The sequence below is a fragment of the Canis lupus genome, chromosome 1 (genome assembly GCF_048164855.1).
Source record: "Canis lupus baileyi chromosome 1, mCanLup2.hap1, whole genome shotgun sequence".
NCBI classification, from domain to species: Eukaryota; Metazoa; Chordata; class Mammalia; order Carnivora; family Canidae; genus Canis; species Canis lupus.
In genome coordinates, this window is record NC_132838.1 from 28907005 (window position 1) to 28926853 (window position 19849).

Below are 19849 nucleotides of genomic sequence, written 5' to 3' on the forward strand. Positions count from 1 at the left end.
CTCTGAGCCTCCCTGGTTTCCTTATCTGGAAAATGGCTATAATAATATTTTAATAAAAATTATAAAAATAATATTTGCCTTATATATTTCATAATGTTGGTGCCAATATAAAAAGAAATAATGCAAGCAATGAAGTATATAAGCATGAAGAATGAAGTAATATTTTATCTAGAGAGAGTGAAAATTAAAGTTCATATGCAATCCATATTGAAAACACCTACCTTTTGAAGAGCTGAAGGTTTTTCCGTTTTGGTTTTTCCCTTTGGGGTTAAAGGAGGGGATCGCTCCTTTATCTCTGGAGGCAATTCTTGATATAACGCTGGAATTGAACAAGGAATTCATGTAATCAAACTGAGGAGCACTGACCCATAGGGTAAATAAATAATGATGGAGGGGGGCAGATATGAAACTAAGGATCTTGATATGCACTTCTCTGGTGTAACAATAAGCTACCTGGCACTTAGTATTTTTTTTTTTTTTTTTTTTTTTTTTAAAGACTGAGAAAGCTTTATAGTTCGTGGAAAGTTAGGGTTAGAAAGGATTTTACTTTATTTTTTTATTTTTTTTTTTAATTTATTTATGATAGTCACAGAGAGAGAGAGAGAGGCAGAGACATAGGCAGAGGGAGAAGCAGGCTCCATGCACCGGGAGCCTGACGTGGGATTCGATCCCAGGTCTCCAGGATCGTGCCCCGGGCCAAAGGCAGGCGCCAAACCGCTGCGCCACCCAGGGATCCCCCTGGCACTTAGTATTAAAACGATTTATAGTTACACACATTAGTTATCAAAAGAACATAATTTATGATTGGAAATTTTTCATTAGTAGGATTTCAGAATCCTGGTCAGAGACAGATATGTTCACAAGTAAGTGTAACATACATGATGGGACACCTGGGTGGCTCAGCAGTTGAGTGTTTGCCTTTGGCTCAGGCTGTGATCCCAGAGTCTGGGATCGAGTCCCACATCGGCTCCCCACAGGGAGCCTGCTTCTCCCTCTGCCTGTGTCTCTGCCTCTCCTCTGTGTCTCTCATGAATAAATAAAATCTTAAAAAAAAGTGTAACATACATGAGAATGTGACATTATTCAAAAGAGAGATAATAAGGACAGATTCTGATATAGATAGCAAATGCTCAATCCATGAAGTGGAAGGTGTGTCAGTCTCTGAAGAACAGGTAGGATTTTGCCAGGCAAAGGCGTGGTCAAAGAATAATCTGGGAAGATGGTACAAAATAAATGAGCATGGGGCTAGAGCTATACATAACCTTGAATCTGTTTACAGGGTCGAATTTGAGACTATAATTTATATAATCTCTTTACACACAATGTGGACTCTAAAATGTGGAAATCTTCAAGGACTGAAAAAGAAAATGTGTTTCTGTTTCAGTTAAATAACAACTCTGGGCAACTCTGAACTTAGAGAAATTGGTAAACTATGCCTGATTGAAATTCTACAATTGTTAGGTATATTAATTGGCTTTGTGTATGCGTTGATTATATTGCTGGGTTTATCTCTTATTGGAAAGGATGTTAGATGTCATTAAGTGAACCTGTTCATTTTTTTCTTCCTGGTGGCTTAAGATACAAAAGGAATAAATTCTTTATAATGATGGAGAACTTCTATTGTGTCATTGTTCACTTAGAGGACATGCCTTTCAACTGAATGGTTGGTAGAGATTCTGTTCCCATCTATACACTCCCTTTGAGCATTTGTTTTGCATATCTGGCTTTGGATAAAGATAAAGGACAATTTCTCCCACTATTTTTAAAGGGGAATATGCTGCTGATGGTCTTTTTTCCCCTCCTAATGTTAAAACTGAGGTGAGGTTTTGTTAAATTCAGGTTATAAAGGAGGATAAAAGGGAAAAGAAGATAACCCCTGATGAAGTGAGAATTCAATCATTATATTCTCAGGTTTTCTGAGAATTGTTTGTTCTGGCCTTTAAAAGTCTTTCTCAAGAAGCAGTGACTGATGCCAAAATAAAGTATCAATTCTTCTGAGATACAATAAGGAATTCTGGCAGTTGGAAGATGGTCACTACTTGAAACACAGAATTTCTGCATGAGGCCACCAAGTATCATTGTGATATACTTTAGATGTTGCACTTTGGTTATCATGGAACAAAAGACAAATTTAATGGATTTTTAACCCTCTGTGGATCAAATATCTATAGCCTCTTAAGGTTCATAAGCCTAAGAGGTTGTTTCTGCAAACTAACTAGATTCTAAAGTTAAAACTCTAATACCATTCTGCCTGGGAATAAATACATCATCTTTTTATACTGTCTAGTAAAAAAAAAAAAAAAAGTTTAAATGTTTCCACTTGTGTCTAGAAGAAACAATGGATTGTAACATCTAATTAAAATTACAGACATACTCCAGAGCCACCATGACTGTGCAGCCAGCTTTCTTGATTTGGAACTGGAAGCTACTCCTGCTGAACTAGACCTACAGAGGCAGTGGGAAAACCATCAATGGGAAGGGGAGGGAAGAAATTGGGATATTTGAGGCAATCTGGAAGTTACAAGTACTTAGCTTATGAAAAATGAATGGGAATTAACTTGTCCTAAAATTTCTTTCTTCTACACTGCCTTAATTTTTCTCCATTATGTATCCTCTTTTGAACATTAAAAATAGTTTGAGAGCTATCAATTATTTACTACTCAGAGATGAAGATTTATAACAGTGGCATGGAGGAAACGAAGAATTTTGTTATGAGGGAGAGAAGTGGGTAATTTTTGACACACTAAGCACTTTTGAGGGGAGGAGTTTGCCGAAAGCAGCAGATAAGCTGAGGGAAAGAGCTGTAGAGACAGAAGCCCTGGAGAGTGTGAGGCAGGGGAGGGGGCAGCACTCGGCAGATGGGGTAGAGAGTGAAGAGAGAACTCATTTCGTCTGTGCCTAGCCCAGCACCCAAGACTCATGGAAGAAATTGTTCTTCCTGTTTTCCTTCATCTTTTTTGCTCTCAAAATTCAGAACTTAGGTTAGGAATCAATAGGACTTTTGCTTAACCAGTTTGGGTTAAATGGGGCTCCACAGACAAGCCTGAAAGTCACCTGTTATTTATAATAATTTCTTCTTTGAAGAAACAAAAGACTTCACAATAATGATTCAAAATGGAGTGTCCTCAAGGCAGCCTATACTACATTTTAAACCAGAACTACACAATTTTAGTCTTTCTGGAAGGAAGCTCAGAGATGACAGAGTTCAACTTCCTCATTTTATGGGAGGAAACTGAGGCATATCAGTATTAATGGCGAATTTTCCGGATTCCTGAGCACTGGGCTTTCATACCACACTACCAGGGCAGCTGTTGATAGGAAGCATTCTTCTAAAGAGGCATTGCTATACTTGTCCCCTTTCTTGAGTCTTTTAAGTTCTTTTATCTCCAGGCTTTCCTTGCACCTCTCCAGGCCTGGTAGTAAATCTACAGCTCTCACTAACTCCTATTTAGAATTTCTTCTCCAGCTCATTCCCTAGGCCTTTCACAAACGGGGAGTTAATTTGCCTGAGAATGAAGCAATCTATTGCAGGTTTGTTTTGGCAGGTTCCAGCTGGAACTGAGGTATACAAAGTAAAAGAATGGGACTTGGGGAACTAGAGGTTCTGAGGTGCCTGTCAACTGAGGAGTCACTGTGGCAAGAGAAGAACTGACATAACTGTGTGTGAAATAGATGGTGGGCAAAAAGGGGCTGAAGAAGAATGTTGGTAGCTAGACAGGAAGGTCCCCCAGGATAAGTCTGTGAAAGCAAGTAAGTATTCCAATCTCAGAATGGAGCAGCTTTCGGTGCATCGCATCAGTGCCCCCTTTTATTTATTTATTTTTGCATCATGACAACGAAAAGCAATACCCAATAGTAAACATAAAGGAAAAGTTACAAAGAGAGTAAATTAAAGGGTAGTAAATGATAAAATCTTGGACTATCAGTTATACCATATTAGTAAACCAGGAAGGGAGCATAAAACTTACTTTCACTAGCCACATGATTAGCTGGAAAATAACCTTCCTGTCCCTTTCCTATGCTGCCATACCACCAGTCTTCATTATCTTTGAAAAACACTCGGATAATGTCTCCGCGATGGATGGTTAGTTCATCTGATCGATTCGCTGTGTAGTCATAAAGAGCCACTACCTACAAGAGAGATAAGACCACCACAGCTTTATCACAACTGTACCACAGAGAAAACCCCCAACATTCACTTCCTCTTGCAGAAGAGCAGCTGAAACCAAAGCAGTACTTTGGTAAGTCTGAGGCTGTCTCAAGGTTTGCTAATGGGATCAGGGGTGGTGGGAACACAGCAGGAGAAGCAAGATAAAAGACTGTGGGATTGAGAAATGGTTAAGAGCATTCAATACACTAAGATTAGCTTCAAAATAGCAGATGTTAATTTTTTTTTTTTTTACAAGTGAATTACTTGTGAAGCAAATAAAAAAAAGGCTCACACACCATTCACTTTCTTAGAATTGTTTTATACTACCTTCAGATCCTATTCTCTACGCTAAGCAGATGTATCTGAAAAAAAAAAAAAACTTCAGAATGTCAACGATTTTATAAAAAAGAAAAGCAATGAAACAACCTGATTACATAACTTCATTGTGATCACTTGATGTCTCTTTTAAAGATCTATTTCCCCACCAACATATGCTTTTTGGTATTTTATATAAAAAATCTAAATCTTCTGACTACTTTAAAATATACTCTTATTAATAAGGGTATTTTCACTAGATACAAATTTAAGAGGAAAGGCCTTTCTACAAGAGTTTTCTTCTCTGTATTGTTTAGTAGTCATTGTTTTGATTTTTTTCTTTTTTAAAAACTAAAATCAAAATGAATGAGTGCACAGAAATTTAACAAATCCCTTATAGCAGTTACAAGGAGGAGACAGACCTTAATCCCTTTCATATGTCACGCATTAAATAACATAGGACATAATACGTACACTAAAGAATAAACTACTTCTTTCCTACTTAAATGGGATTTGAAAATTAACAGGGAGTGCCTGAGTGGCTCAATGGGTTAAGTGTCCTACTCTTGATTTTGGGTCAGGTCCTGACCTCAGGGTTTTGAGTTCAAGCACCACGCTGGGTGTAGAGCCTACTTAATTAAAAAACAAAACAAAACAAAAAAACAAACAAAAAACAGATTATACCACTATGTATATATTGGAAAATTATCATAATCCTTGGCATTTAGGTTGAGAACTGATTCATTCACTGAAGTATTTACTGAAATCCTAATGTGCTACCATTGGTACTAGGCTAAGGGCTAAATATACCACAGTAAATAGGGTCCTTTCTAGAAGGGTTCCCTCATTTAGGCTCTGCAGGAGAATAAAGGATAATCAGGAATGGCCAGGTGAAGAGATGGAAAATGTGTCTTGGGAAGGCTATACTGCATGTGTGAGAGTCCAGCAAAGAGAAACCCCAAATAGTTCAATATGGTGGGAGCCTGAATTAGAGGTAAGAGCCTCGCTAGCTGAGTGGGGTAAGGTGAGGCTGCAGGTGTCAGGAGAGGCCAGGTCATGCATGCTGTGGAAGCTCATACTCATACTATGGGCAATGGGAGGAGATAAGGGTTTTAAAAAGTAGGAGATTCTGTAACAGTTCACAAAACTCTGGATGCTGCCTCTTAGGTAATTTACAATATTTATTAACACATTAACCCAGAGATGTGAATGGATAAATCTGGAAGTACCTGCTGTCACTCTCTGGTATAAGGGCAGTAATAATAATTTAAGTCAAATGGTACAAATGCCATTCCTACTGTATTGCTTAGCACACTCTGTAATTCACAACATGTTATGCAGGCTGTTGTTTCAAGTTTACGAATCTCTTATAACTTTTAGTGTACTGATGCCAAATCACATGTAAAGGTGGAACTTTTAACTCTTCCCTTTCTTCTTTCTTTTTCCTCCGAGCTGGTACTATTACAGAAGAAAGCTAATGATAATGTTCTGAGTGTCTGCCATTTTCTAGGTACAATGCTAGTCGCTTACCTAAGTTCCTACACAAATCTGTAGGACAATCCTGTAAGGGTACAAATTCTTATTTCAATTTCATAAATGAGGAATTTTATGCACAGAGAAATTTAGTAACTTGCCTAAAGTTAACCATGAATTACACTTTTTTTTTTTATAGGACATATTAGTCTAGAATCAAACATGGGGAAGCAGCAGCAGAGAGGAAGGGATGGACAGAGATCCTAATCCCTCATGAGAGATTGGACAGAGTTTTGGGTGACACTACTGCGGCTGTGCTGAGAGAACTACCAATCCTGGGCTACCTGCAGACCCGTGTGCTCCTTCCAAGACATCTGAAACCCAGTCCCAGAAAACTGTAGGGATCTCTTCCTGCTGTTCCTCATCCTGGCTCTCGTACACTAAACAGCACAACATTGACGAATCTTATGGAAGTATGAAGCCTGTGCATGCTCATTTCTCTGGAGTTAGAGGGGTGGCTGCTGAGAAGAAGAGCAGGAGAGATTTGGCTTAGGCAAGAGTATCCTTTAGGAAGTCCCACATCAAGCCTGTGTTCTTGGGTGGATTACTGATAATCTGGAATTCATCAAACTGGAGATAGAAAACCTTTCCTGAATTTTCTACCAAGGTCAGGTGATAAGAATCCCTTCAGAGGTACTGGGGTCCAAAAGACCCTATATTTCAATTTTCCTATTAAAGTATCTACAAATTATCTTCTGTATGCAATCAAATATAGCATACCAGTTTTACATGCCCTTCTAGTCCTTGTAAATATGTTCTACATCTCTGTTATGGGCTGAATTGTATGCTCCCTAAAATTCATATGTTGAAGCCCTAGCAAGGTCTGGAGACATTTGGAGACAGGGCCTTTAACATAGGTAATTAAAGTTAAATAAGGTCATATGGGTGGGGTCCTAGTCCAATAGGGCTGTTGCCCTTATAAAGAGGAGGAAAATATAGCAGGAGCACCCATGCACAGAGAATAAGGACAGAGGAGGACACAATGAGAAAGCAGCCATCTACAAATCAAAGAGAGAGATATTAGAAGAAACCGACCCAGCTGGTGACTTGATTTTGGACTTCTAGTTTCTAGAACCATAAGCAAATAAATTTTTGTTTAAGCTCTCAGTTGAGATGGTACTTTGTTACAGCAGTCCTGGCAGACTAACACAGTTCTACAACTCATAGTGTCAGATGAATGGTGGTAACTACTCACTACTGCTGGTCATGGCACGCACATGGGTAATACATTTTAGGTCCTTACCAGATTATAGTACTATGTCCAACACTATCATAATATTATCTCCTGATGTAGAAACAACGGCCCTGTCACCAAAATCCGTAGGAGGGTTGTGCTTCAGGAGGCTACATCCCTCAAAGCAAAGGAACGGTTTTTGGAGAATGTCATCATCATACCATGACTGCCATTTAAGTGCAAAGTTGCTACACAGTGAGGAATCAGTAGGCTTCACTTGCCAAGTCTACATTTTGGCAGTGAAACTACGACCATTCCTTCATCATACTGAAGGTACGTTACAAAAGCTACAAGGCTTATGATAATCTGTTTATATTCCACTGTGTGTTTTTAACCACTATGTCATCTTCTCATTTGAGGACCTCTTACTCTCTTCTGAACATCTTAATATACACAATAAACTTCTCTGCTTACTTTGATTTGCAGTGGATTCTGCAATAAATTGTCTTCCCCATCTCCAATTACATATTGTTATTATCTCATTGTTTTGGGGGTAAAGGAAAGCTCCATAAAAATGTTGGGAGAGTGCCTGGGTGACAGAGCTGGTTAAACGCCTGGCTCTTGGTTTTGGCTCAGGTCATGATCTCAGAGTTCTTAGATCCAGCCTCATGTCAGGCTCTAGGCTCAGTGTGGAGTCTGCTTCGCATTCTCTCTCCCTGTGCCCCTCCTGCTTATACTCTAAGATAAATAAATTAAAAAATCTTAAAAAAAATGTTGGGAAACACAATCCCATCAAGAGGTTTGTTTTAAATTGATAATGTATCTATTTTTTCTCTTTATTTTGGTAAGTCTTGTCATTTATCTTGACCATTCATTCTTTTGATGAGTATCTTTTATAATGTACCATTCCTTGCACATAGTGCTCTGGTGCTTAGGTATGTATGACAGCACATCCTTGGCAGTATCTTTGAGCTTACAGAGGAGTTATGAAATCTTTCTGCAAAAGAAGTCTAAAAACATTAATTTATGTGTCCATGCTGGTAGTGACAGATTTAGGAAATGAGTTTTTTTTTTTGTTTGTTTTTTTTTTTACAAAATCCACTTGGGTCAAATTTTGTCCACATTTCACATCCTTGAAATGGAGTTCCTTCTTCTCAAAGCTTGCCCAATTATTTGGGTGCAGTCATGTTGGAAGTGTCACTGGCAAGCTTTTATTTATTTATTTTTTCCTGACACTCATTTTTCAGTCTTTAGAGCAGTGCTTGCAAGAGACAATTTCTTGCTCTAATACAGCAGAGTCTGTCAGGATGTTACAAGACTTTTAGGTGAACTCCTCTTTATATTATTTTCCGAGAGATTTTCCATTACTATTGTTGTCTCTGAAGAATTCTCCATGGTTCTTGAAACCAGTGTACTGAAGGAACATTAACCAGTACTGTTCAGCAGCAGATGCTTCTTGCAACTTCAACTATGGTGTAAGTTAAGAATCAATATTCACAATGGTCCCAAGTCATTCAAAAGGCTAAGTTACATTGAATAAACACATAGACTTGAGTACTTTCTCCTCTAGTGCTGCTTCAGCTGGGTCTATAGTCACTGGAAAGCTTTACATCTTGAAATAGGGCCAGAGAGGAGCATTTAAGGAAGACCACAGTCACTGGATAAGATAAAGTCCTCAGATGATCATAGCTTTCCTGTCTGGTCATACTTTATGCTGTTGAACCTCAGGAGGTACTGCTTGCTCTCTACACTGATGCGGACTGCACTGAAGATGGGGAGGCACCAGTCCTCCAGCAAAGTGTCAGTGGCACGGCTCATGAGTAAGCAGGTCTTGTCCACCACCCTGTCGCCAACCACCATGCACCTGAGCATCAGTGCTGCACTGTAGCCAGCTAGCCTCTGGGTGGGCCTCCCTTTCCTGCCCTGGCTATGCCTGCCCTCTGCCCCAGTAATTATTTAACAGGTAAAATAAGGTTTAAGAAAGTCTCATTCCTCGATAATGTCAATTACAGAATATTTAGTCTTTGTCATTAAAATAGAAAGGAACAGATTAAAACAATGTTAGCAGAAAACCAAATTTAGCAATAAATTCTGAATTTCACAGAAGCAGATTACTGAATATCCAAAGACTACTTTACTAAGAGTGACATTGGGCCTATATTTTATTTCATGCAAGGAATAAAGAAATATACAGCCCTATTTTTAACATCATGTGGTAGGAATGTATATTTTTTTTATGATTATTTTTGTAAGTACTATGTAAGATACGCTAAAGATATTTATAAAAAAGAAACCAAGATTCTGTTATTTTAACTGATCTTATCTGTAATAATAAATTAAAAAAAGAGATAAAAAAGTAAATAACTGCACCAAGTTTATTGTCTCTGTACCAAACTATCTGTTCCTATCCTGCCACATAGTGTTAGTATATATAAACTTTATACAATTCATCAAATATTTGAAAATATTTAATTCCAACTACTTCTGGTAAAGTAACTAAGGTAATGGAAAGAATACCAAACTGGAATCAAAATGTTGAGCATTCCAGTCCTGTTTGGTCCTCCAAGGCTGAAGTATATCATAAAATACTCAGATTGGATATCTGTAAACTAAGGGGTTTGAACCAGATGCTATGTGGTATACCCTCCAGCTTTAAAATTCTATTGTACCAGGTACTCAAATAACTATTCCAAAAGAACAGCATTCATAGATTTTAAAGTAAATTTAAAATATTAATTTGATGGGTAATAGTGTAGTTGTATTATTTGTGCTCATCCATAAATTGGGAAAGCTTGTCTGACTGCTTCCAACACTACACAGGAAATCCTCCTTTTAATAAACGAAGAACAACAACAGTAAAGCATTTCTTCCGAATTACCATTTGGAAACACTACTCCTCTGACAAATATAAGTGACCTGACCTTTGGACTTTACAAATCAAGCTACTCATTTTATACGATGATTAGCATTCACTTAAAACTTTTCTTACTGGAAATTGTAATGCATACATTTTGTTACAGTGAATCATTAGTATTTCATTTAAAAAGGCTTCAAAATGTATCTTTCTAATCAAGATACGTTTTTTAAAAATCAAGAGAATAATGTAAATTTTTATAGACTATAGATTTTTTTGTTGTTAGTGAAGAAAAATGACAGTGTAGTTTTTCTTTCTTGATAGGGATAGCGAAGGGAAAATTCTGAATCACTGGTTGAGATTAGAATCTCAAATTGTGGTCTCTAGACCAGGAGCAGCAACATTACCTGGAAATTTGTTAGAAATGCAAATTCTTGGATCTCATTCCAGAGCCAACTAAAATAATATATTCTGGAGATGGGCCCAGCAATCTGTGATTCTTAAACATACCTAAAGTTTAGTTAATACTTTATTTCAATGATCTACTTTATAAAACACACCCACTTATTTTTTGCACTTATCAACTGAACGGGTAGGTAAGAAACAACATAACAACATAACAACAGCCCAATCTTATAACAAAGTGTTACTGGCAAAACTTAAAAAGTAAACCTGTTCCTACTTTCCTATTACTTATCTTGCTTAATTTTCCTCTTGTTTCACTGAAATGTAGACTGGCTCCAGATCTGAGTAACTTAACATCTGTTTTGACATTTTATCAAAAAGCACATGCTCAAAGTGCAAGTAGGAGTCAGGGCAAACATTTCTTAGGTTTTCCTCCAATCTCTTGAGGATTAATGAAATTTTTAAAATAGAAAAACAAGCAAAACTGAAAAATTAAATCTGTTCACTCAGCAATAAATATGAGGTACCTACCGTGCCTGAGCTACTCTTAAAGGTTGGGCAGATAGCAGTGAACCATATAGACAAAAATCTCTGCTCTAAGAGAGCTTCTGTTTATGGATGTTTCATTGTTTTTGGTATGGCAGCCCTTTTTAAAAAAAAGGATATTTAAAATATTTGTACAAGTTACTCTTCTGTTTATCTACTTTTAAGTTGCTAATACACAGTACCAGGATGTATGCTCATATTAAATTCTAAAATAATTTATTATGAATTACTTCTGAAAAATATGTGAATTTCTTGAAATTCTCTTAATAGGGACACCTGGATGGCTCAATGGCTAAATGTCTGCCTTCAGCTCAGGGTGTGATCTCAGTGTCCTGGGATCAAGTCCTGCATTGAGCTCCCACAGGGAGCCTGCTTCTCCCTCTGCCTATGTCTCTGTCTCTTTCTCTGTGTCTTTCATGAATATATAAATAAAATCTTTAAATAAATTTCTCTTAATAGACCATGAGCTATGAGCAAATTAAAAATTATCAGTAAGACAAATATATTGCAGACTATTTATTTATTTATTTATTTATTTATTTATTTATTTATTTATTTATTTATTATTTATGATAGATAGTCACAGAGAGAGAGAGAGACAGAGACAGAGACAGAGACACAGGCAGAGGGACAAGCAGGCTCCATGCACCGGGAGCCCGACGTGGGATTCGATCCCGGGTCTCCAGGATCGCGCCCTGAGCCAAAGGCAGGCGCCAAACCGCTGCGCCACCCAGGGATCCCTAGATAATATATTTAAACAAAGTAAATTTAAGTATTTGTAAATAACATATTATTCACAATTTATATACACAGTTTTAGTAGTTATAAATTTTGTACTCCATAGTTTAAGGCAGTGATTTATAGAGATTATATATAAAAATATATCCCTTAAGATAAATGAATGTTCTTCCTTTTACTGTACTGCATTTATTATCTGCTTTTATCTAGCTGTTGATGCTACTTTCCTGACCAGGTCTTTCCGTAAACCATAAGGGTTGTGAGAGGTAGTAAAAAATTTTAAAAAATACTTAAACATGAAAATTTATAAATATTAAATGAAAAAATGTGTTAACTTGTTAATAATATAAAGACATAAGTATGTAAATGTTAAAAAACTTAAAAATAGACATAGGCAAGTTAGTTAGGAGTCTTCAAATAGACCCGTATTGCTTCAAAACTACTTTGAAAAAGCCCTCTCTAAACTTGAATAGGCACTTATACAAATCCAAAAATGTCTAAGTGAGCTGCAATTTCTTTTGTTTTCTTTTAGAGTGAAGTATGGGTGTATGTCTCTATGCTTAAACATGCATTATAACGATGAGACATATTAAAATTAACATAAGGTCTGGACACAAGTCTTTTAGGAATGAAATTTAAATCTCTTTTTTAAAAGATGTTATTTATTTATTCATGAGAGAGAGAGAGAGAGAGAGAGAGAGAGAGAGAGGCAGAGACACAGGAAGAGGGAGAAGCAGGCTCCATGCAGGGAGCCCGATGTGGGACTCGATCCTGGGTCTCCAGGATCACGCCCTGGGCTGAAGGCGGCGCTAAACTGCTGAGCCACCCGGGCTGCCCCTTAAATCTCTTTTTGATGCTTAATGGCACCTTCAGGATTTCCTGGGCACCAACTCTATGTGCAAAGAGTTGCAGTCCTTAAAAAATATAAAGTTTTCGAGAACTACTTAAGAGCACTCCTAAAAATATTTGTTAAATTAACAGAATTCATTAAGATTATACACAATTTCTAAAAAGATGAATTAATTAATACTCATATAGTAAATATCTCCAGTGTGTGCTATATATATGGCAGTGTACACAGTATGGGAAATACAAAGAAATGCAGCCTACAGTTCTTGACCTGAAAATGCTTAGAATAAAATTAAGAAAAATATACTATTTCAAACATTATGCATTAAAAATCCCTATTTTTATAGTTTAGCAGAAATGAATACATTTAAAATAATCTGCTCTGTTTTATGAAATATTAATATTTTATATAAAAATACCTCATTTAGATGACTTCATTTTACTCAACCAAGGTTTTAAATTTATTAGTTCTAAAACAAGTATATAAACCTCAGTTTGGGTCTTTTCTCAGCATCAGTGTTCATCTATTGTTATTTAATAATCTGCTATGCTATAGGTATGTGTGTATTCATTTAATAATCTGCTATGCTATAGGTATGTGTGTATTCATCTAGATATATCTAGAAATATATGTATCTATCATTTATTTCATGCTTACTATATGCCAGGGATGTGCTAAGCGCATAGTATATATATGCATATTCTTTTTGTTTATTTGATAGAGACAGTGTGCTCATGTTCATGAGTGGGGGGAGTGGGAGAGAAAATCTCAATCAGACTCCCTGCTGAGCATGGATCACCCCCTCCCAAAGTGGGGCTTGACTCATGACCCTGAGATCATGACCTGAGTTGAAACCAAAAGTCAGACACCCACTGACTGAACCTCCCAGGTGCCCCATAAGCATATTCTACGTATATGTGTGTGTGTGTATTTGTGCACATACACACATATTCATAACTACTCTCCTATTTAGTACTTATTATGGTTTTAATTTCTTTAATTATAAACTAAAGGAATTATTATTTGTCTAAATCACACAGCTTGGCAGATTCTAGATTGTGGGTCTGCTTTTCTCTTAAGCCTATGCTTTTAGTCTGTAAATTTACATATTTAATTTTGAAGTTAGATGCCTTCAAGGAACTAAGTAAATATGAAGCTGCTTGGTTCATTGTCTGTGACTTTCCTTAAGATTACGCTGAAAGGAGGATATTAATTAAAAACTTGGTATTTCTATTAAAGAAGGCACCTGAAGATCATCAAAGCATTTTTTTTCATATTAGCTTCTTAGTCACAATTTGTTGAGGACACCAAACTGGGAAGTTATATGGGAAACTGAAATTGGGCCAAGATGACAAATTATATATGTATATTAACATGTGGGCCCATCTGATTACTGTAGTTTATATTTAAGGGTACTGAAATGACTAGAGGCAGAGGTAATGAGGAAAGACTTTACAAAAGAATCTTGAATATTAGTTTATAAATGTAAAGAGAAAAGCTTTTTAGGTTGCTGTTAGCCAGATATCAATACCTCACTGCTCATCTTAAACACTGACGCTTGTCTATTTCCAATTCTTTTTTTTTTTTTTTTAAGGATTTTATTAATTTATTCATGAAAGACAGACAGAGAGAGAGACAGATAGAGAGACAGAAATACAGACAGAGGGAGAAACAGATTCCATGCAGGAAGCACGATGCGGGACTCAATCCCGGGTCTCCAGGATCAGGCCCTGGGCTGAAGGCAGGTGCTAAACCTCTGAGCCACCCGGGCTGCCCTCTATTTCCAATTCTAATGTCAACCCAAATATTTATTTAATTGGTGACTTTCCTGAGTAATTCTATTAAGTTTGTATTTTTTGTGTTGTTTGACCACTGAAGTGTCTATTTGATTAGCTTAGTGGTCAGCCAATGGTTGAACAGAAATTTCCTTAAATGCCTGGAACCAAGTTCTTGCAGCCTTTTCTAAGGGGCTCTGTGTGTGTTGGGATTTGTTTTCACTGCTTCAATAGGCAGTTTACTAAATAAATATTAACAGTAACAATAACAAAAATGATAAGCCATGGGGAATGGGTATAGAGAATATAATTTCCAGGTGTGCCACATTATACCATTCCAAATGTCTAGTTATTAACAAAAAATTATGATACACATAAAGAAGCAATAAAGGAATCAAATGAATCAACAGAAATTGCCCCTGAGAAAGCCCAGACATTAGATTTACTATATCTATACCTATATCTGTATCTATAAAGAAGAAGTATAGGAATTATATCACAGCAAATAGAAAACTTCAATAAAAAACAGAAATTATAAATAAAACAAATTCTGGAGTTGAAAGGTACAGTAATAACTAGAGGGGCTCAAGAGACTTGAAGTAGTAGAGGAAAGAATCAGTGAACTTTTAAGATAAGTAAATTGGGATTACCTAGTCTGAGGAACAGATAGAAAAAAGAATGTCAGAGTCTCAGAAATGCATGGGATACCACCAACTGTGCTATTATGTGCATAATGAGAGTCCCAGAAGGAGAGAAAAGACAGAAAGGGGACAAAAAATATTTGAATACATAATAGCCCTAAACTCCCCAAATTTGATGAAAAATATGTACATCCAAGAAGCTAAACAAACTCCAACAAGAAAAACTCAAAAAAGATCCACATCTGGAAATATCACAAACTACTGAAAGACAAAGACCAAGAATCCTGAAAGCAAGAGAAAAATAACACATCACATAGAAAGGATTCTCAAGAAGACTAACAACAGACTTCTCATCAGAAACCCTGCAGGTCAAAAATTAGTAGGAACAGGCTTTCAACATTTTGTGCTGAAGGAAGACTCAACCTACCATTCAATATGCAACAAAACTATCCTTTAAGAAGGAAGGAGAAATTAACATATTCCCAGATAAATTATAAGAGATATCAAACTACCAGATCTTCCCTTCAAGAAAAACTAATGGGAGTCCTTCAGGTTGAAACAAAAAGGACATTTTGACAGTAACTAAAATCTACATGAAGAAATAAACAGCAGTAGGAAAGGTAACTACATAGATAAATATAAGTAGATTATATATAATATATATATATTACATTTTTTTTGTAAGTCCTCCATCTAATTTAAAAGACAATTTGCAGGGGCGCCTGGGTGGCTCAGTTGAGTGTCTGCCTTCAGTTCAGGTCATGATCCCAGGGTCCTGGGATCCAGCCCCATATCCAGTGGGGAGCCTGCTTCTCCCTCCCCTCACCCCCTGCTGTCTCTTGCTATCTCTTTCTAAAAAAAAACAAAAAAAAACAAAAAAAAAGCCCACAAGAAATAATTATAAAAATGTGTCGATAAGCTTACAATGTACAATGATATAATCTAAACAATAATAGCACAAAGGAGACAAAAAGAAAAAGAGCTGTGTTACAGCAAAATTTTTATATACTACTGAAATTAAGGTGATATTAATCCAAACTAGATTGTTTTAAGTTAAAATGTTAATTCTCAGGATAACCACTAAGAAAACAACTCAAAGAAAGTATATAAAAAGGGAATTAAAATGGCATAGTGAAAAATATTTAACTAAAAAAAGTGAGCAATAAGAATATGGGAATCAAGAAAAAAAAGATATTTCAGATATAAACAACTCTACAAAATTGGGAGGTCTCTGGGTGGCTTAATTGATTAAGCATCTGCCTTGGGCTCAGGTTGTGATCCCAGGGTACTAGGATCAAGCCCTGCCAGGCTCCTTGCTTAGTGGGGAGTCTGCTTCTCCCTCTCCCTCTGCCCTCCCCACCCTCAACTCATGTGTGCTCTTTCTCTTAAATAAATAAAATCTTAAAAACAAAAAAGAAAACAAAACTGGGGTGCCTGGGTGGCTCATTCTATTAAGTGTCCGACTCTTAATTGTGGCTCAGGTCATGGTCTCAGGGTTGTGAGATATGTGAGATCAAGCTCTGCATTGGACTATGCTCTGGGCATGTGGAGCTGGCTTAAGATTCCCTTTTTCCCTCTCCCTCTGCTCCTCTCCTTCCTCCCATCCTCTTATCCCTCAAAAACAAATGATCAAACAGCAACAAAAAAAACAAAGAAAGCAAAACCACATTGTAGACTTTATTCTACCCCATTAGTAATTACTTTAAATATAGATAGATTAAATACTCCAAATAAAATACAGATTATCAGCATGGGAAAAAAATGATCTAACTGTATGCTGTTTATAAAAGACACATGTGGAAAGCCCAGGTGGCTCAGTGGTTTAGCACCGCCTTCAGCCCAGGGCGATCCAGGAGACCTGGGATCGAGTCCCACATCAGGCTCCCTGCATGGAGCCTGCTTCTCCCTCTGCCTGTGTCTCTGCTTCTCTCTCTCTCTCTGTCTCTCATGAATAAATAATTCTTAAAAAAAAAGGACACATTTTAATTTAAAGACAAAAAAAATTAAATAAGATGAAAAAACTATACCACACAAACAGAAATCCAAAGAGAGCTGGGGTTTCTACTCTAGTAATTCTATTCTTTTTTTTTTTTTTAGTAATTCTATTCTTAAAAATAGAATTTAAGACAAAAACTGTCAGTAGAGACAATGACAAAAAGTCAATCAGAAGACATAAGTATGTATAAACATATATGTATCTAATACAGACTTCTAAGTACATATATCTCTAAGTATATAAGGCAAAACTGGTAGAAGTAAAATGTTAAACAGACAGTTCCACAACAATGGTTGGAGACTACACTATCTCTCAACAGTGAGAAGAACTAGGCCCAACATCAATCTGGAAACAGAACACTTGATCAATACTATAAACCAACTAAATCTAACAGACATCTGTAGAACACTGCACCCAACAAAAGCAGAATACATATCCTTCCTACGTGCACACAGAGCATTCTCTAGGATAGACGTATTCTAGGCCTTAAGATAAGCCTTTAAAAATTTAAACCCCTGAAATCATAGAAAGTATGTTCTCTAACCACAATGAAATGAAAAAAGGAATCAGTTACAAGATGACCTTTGGATCAGTTACAAGATGACCACATAAATATGTGGAAATCAAACAACACACTACTAAATAACCAATGGGTCAAAAAGAAATCAATCAGGGAAATTAGGAAAAGATACACACAAAGAAATAAACATAACCTGCCAAAATGTATGAATGCAGCAAAAAGTAGTGATCTGAGGAAATTCTGCAGCTGTAAATGCTTTTATTGAGCAGAAAGATATCAAATCAATAATCCAATCTTATACTTTATTTTTTTTTATTTTTTAAAGATTTATTTATTTATTTGTGATAGACAGAGAGAGAGAGAGAGAGAGAGAGAGAAAGAGAGGCAGAGACACAGGAGGAGGGAGAAGCAGGCCCCATGCAGGGAGCCCGATGCGGAACTCGATCCCGGGACTCTGGGATTGTGCCCCGGGCCAAAGGCAGGCGCCAAACTCCTGAGCCACCCAGGGATCCCCAATCTTATACTTTAAAACTAAAAAATAAAACTAAATGCAGAGTGAGCAGAAGGAAGAAAATGATAAACACTAGCATGGAAGTAAATGAAATAGCAAATAGAAAAAGAATAAAGAAAATTAATAAAACTAAAAATTGGTTCTTTGAAAGATCAATAAAACTAATAAAACTAACTAGACTGACTATAGGGTGGGGGGTGGGTAACATTCAAATTAATAAAATCAAGTATGAAAGAAGAGACATCAGAACTGGACTTAGAGAAATAAAAAGGATTACTAATGGAGTGCTATTATCAACTGTATCCTAAAAAATTAAGTAGCCCAGATAAAACAAATACATTGCTAGAAAGACGCAAAACTCACTGAAGAAAAAGAAAATCTGAATAAACCTGTAAGGATAGAGATTGAATTAGCAATTAAAAAACTTTCCACAAAGAAAAGCCCACATACAGTATGCATCATTGATGAACTGTACCAAATGTTTTTTATTTTTATTTTTTTTGTACCAAATGTTTAAAGATGAAATAAGATCAATCTTTCACAGTCTTCCAAAAAATAAGAGAGAAATGAACACTTTACAACTCATTCTATGGAGTCAATATTACTGACTGTGATCCCAAAACTAGAGAAGAAACTACAACTAAAATCTCTTATGAATACTGATGTAAAAACATTAATAAAATACAAGTAACCAGAATTTACAACATATAAAAAAAGATTATACATCATAACCAAGTGTCCGACGAAAGATGAATGGATAAAGAAGATGTGGTTTATGTATACAATGGAATATTACTCAGCTATTAGAAATGATAAATACCCACCATTTGCTTCAACGTGGATGGAACTGGAGGGTATTATGCTGAGTGAAGTAAGTCAGTCGGAGAAGGACAAACATTATATGTTCTCATTCATTTGGGGAATATAAATAATAGTGAAAGGGAATATAAGGGAAGGGAGAAGAAATGTGTGGGAAATATCAGAAAGGGAGACAGAACGTAAAGACTGCTAACTCTGGGAAACGAACTAGGGGTGGTAGAAGGGGAGGAGGGCGGGGGGTGGGAGTGAATGGGTGACGGCACTGGGGGTTATTCTGTATGTTAGTAAATTGAACACCAATAAAAAATAAATTAAAAAAAATCCTAGGAATGAGAGGTTGGTTTACATGAAAACCAGTCAATGTAAAATACTATATATATTTTTCTGGGGAGGGTGAGAGGGGAGAGCAGAGGGAGAGAGAGAGACTCTTAAGTAGGCTCCATGCCCAGTGAGAGGCTGATCTCACAACCTGATCATGATCTGAGCTGAAATCAAGAGTCAGACACTTAACTGACTGAGGCACCCAGGTGCCCCTAAAAGATCAGATTAATAGCATTAAGGACAAATTATCTCAAAAGATACTGCAAAAGCATCTTAACAAAGTCTAACATCCTTTCCTGATAAAATATTCAACAAAGAAAGAACACAAAGCAACTTCCTCAGCCTGAAACAAGATACGTACAGAAAATACACTAACAACATACTTAATGGTCAAAGACTGAAAGTTTTCCCCTAAAGATGAGGAACAAGACAATTTCCACTGAACTGGAGATTCTAGCTAGGATAATTAAGTTAGGAATAAAAAGGCATTCAGGTGGAAAGGAAGAAGTAAAACTATTTCTATTAGTAGATAACATGATATTGTATATAGATAATCTCAAGGAACCTACCAAAAACCCCCAAACATCTTTTAGAATAAAAAAATCAACAATGTTGCAGAATACAACATCAATATAAAAAGTCAAGTATATTGCTATACCTGATAAATGAACAATCTGAATATAAAACCAATTCATTAGCAA

At 36.5% G+C, this 19849-nt stretch overlaps 1 protein-coding gene across 21 annotated transcripts in view; it reads right to left on the reverse strand.

Moving 5' to 3' along the window:
- The window catches only part of AHI1 (Abelson helper integration site 1), a 199003-nt gene that overhangs the window by 42474 nt on the left and 136680 nt on the right, over nucleotides 1–19849 (reverse strand). For 17 of the 21 annotated variants that reach the window (XR_012030072.1, XM_072824443.1, XM_072824495.1 and 14 more), the window contains 2 exons: nucleotides 3969–4131; nucleotides 222–319 (listed from right to left, as the gene is read on the reverse strand). The exons of 1 other annotated variant lie outside the window; for it this stretch is intronic. Coding sequence is in view for 19 of the 20 variants with exons in the window: in XM_072824443.1 (XP_072680544.1) it covers nucleotides 222–319; nucleotides 3969–4131 (261 nt within the window). In the remaining variant the exon portion in view is untranslated. Of the gene's footprint in view, nucleotides 1–221; nucleotides 320–3968; nucleotides 4132–4464; nucleotides 4513–11517; nucleotides 11718–19849 lie in introns of those variants that run through there. 3 more of the 21 variants (XM_072824598.1, XM_072824562.1, XM_072824558.1) reach the window with 3 other exon arrangements.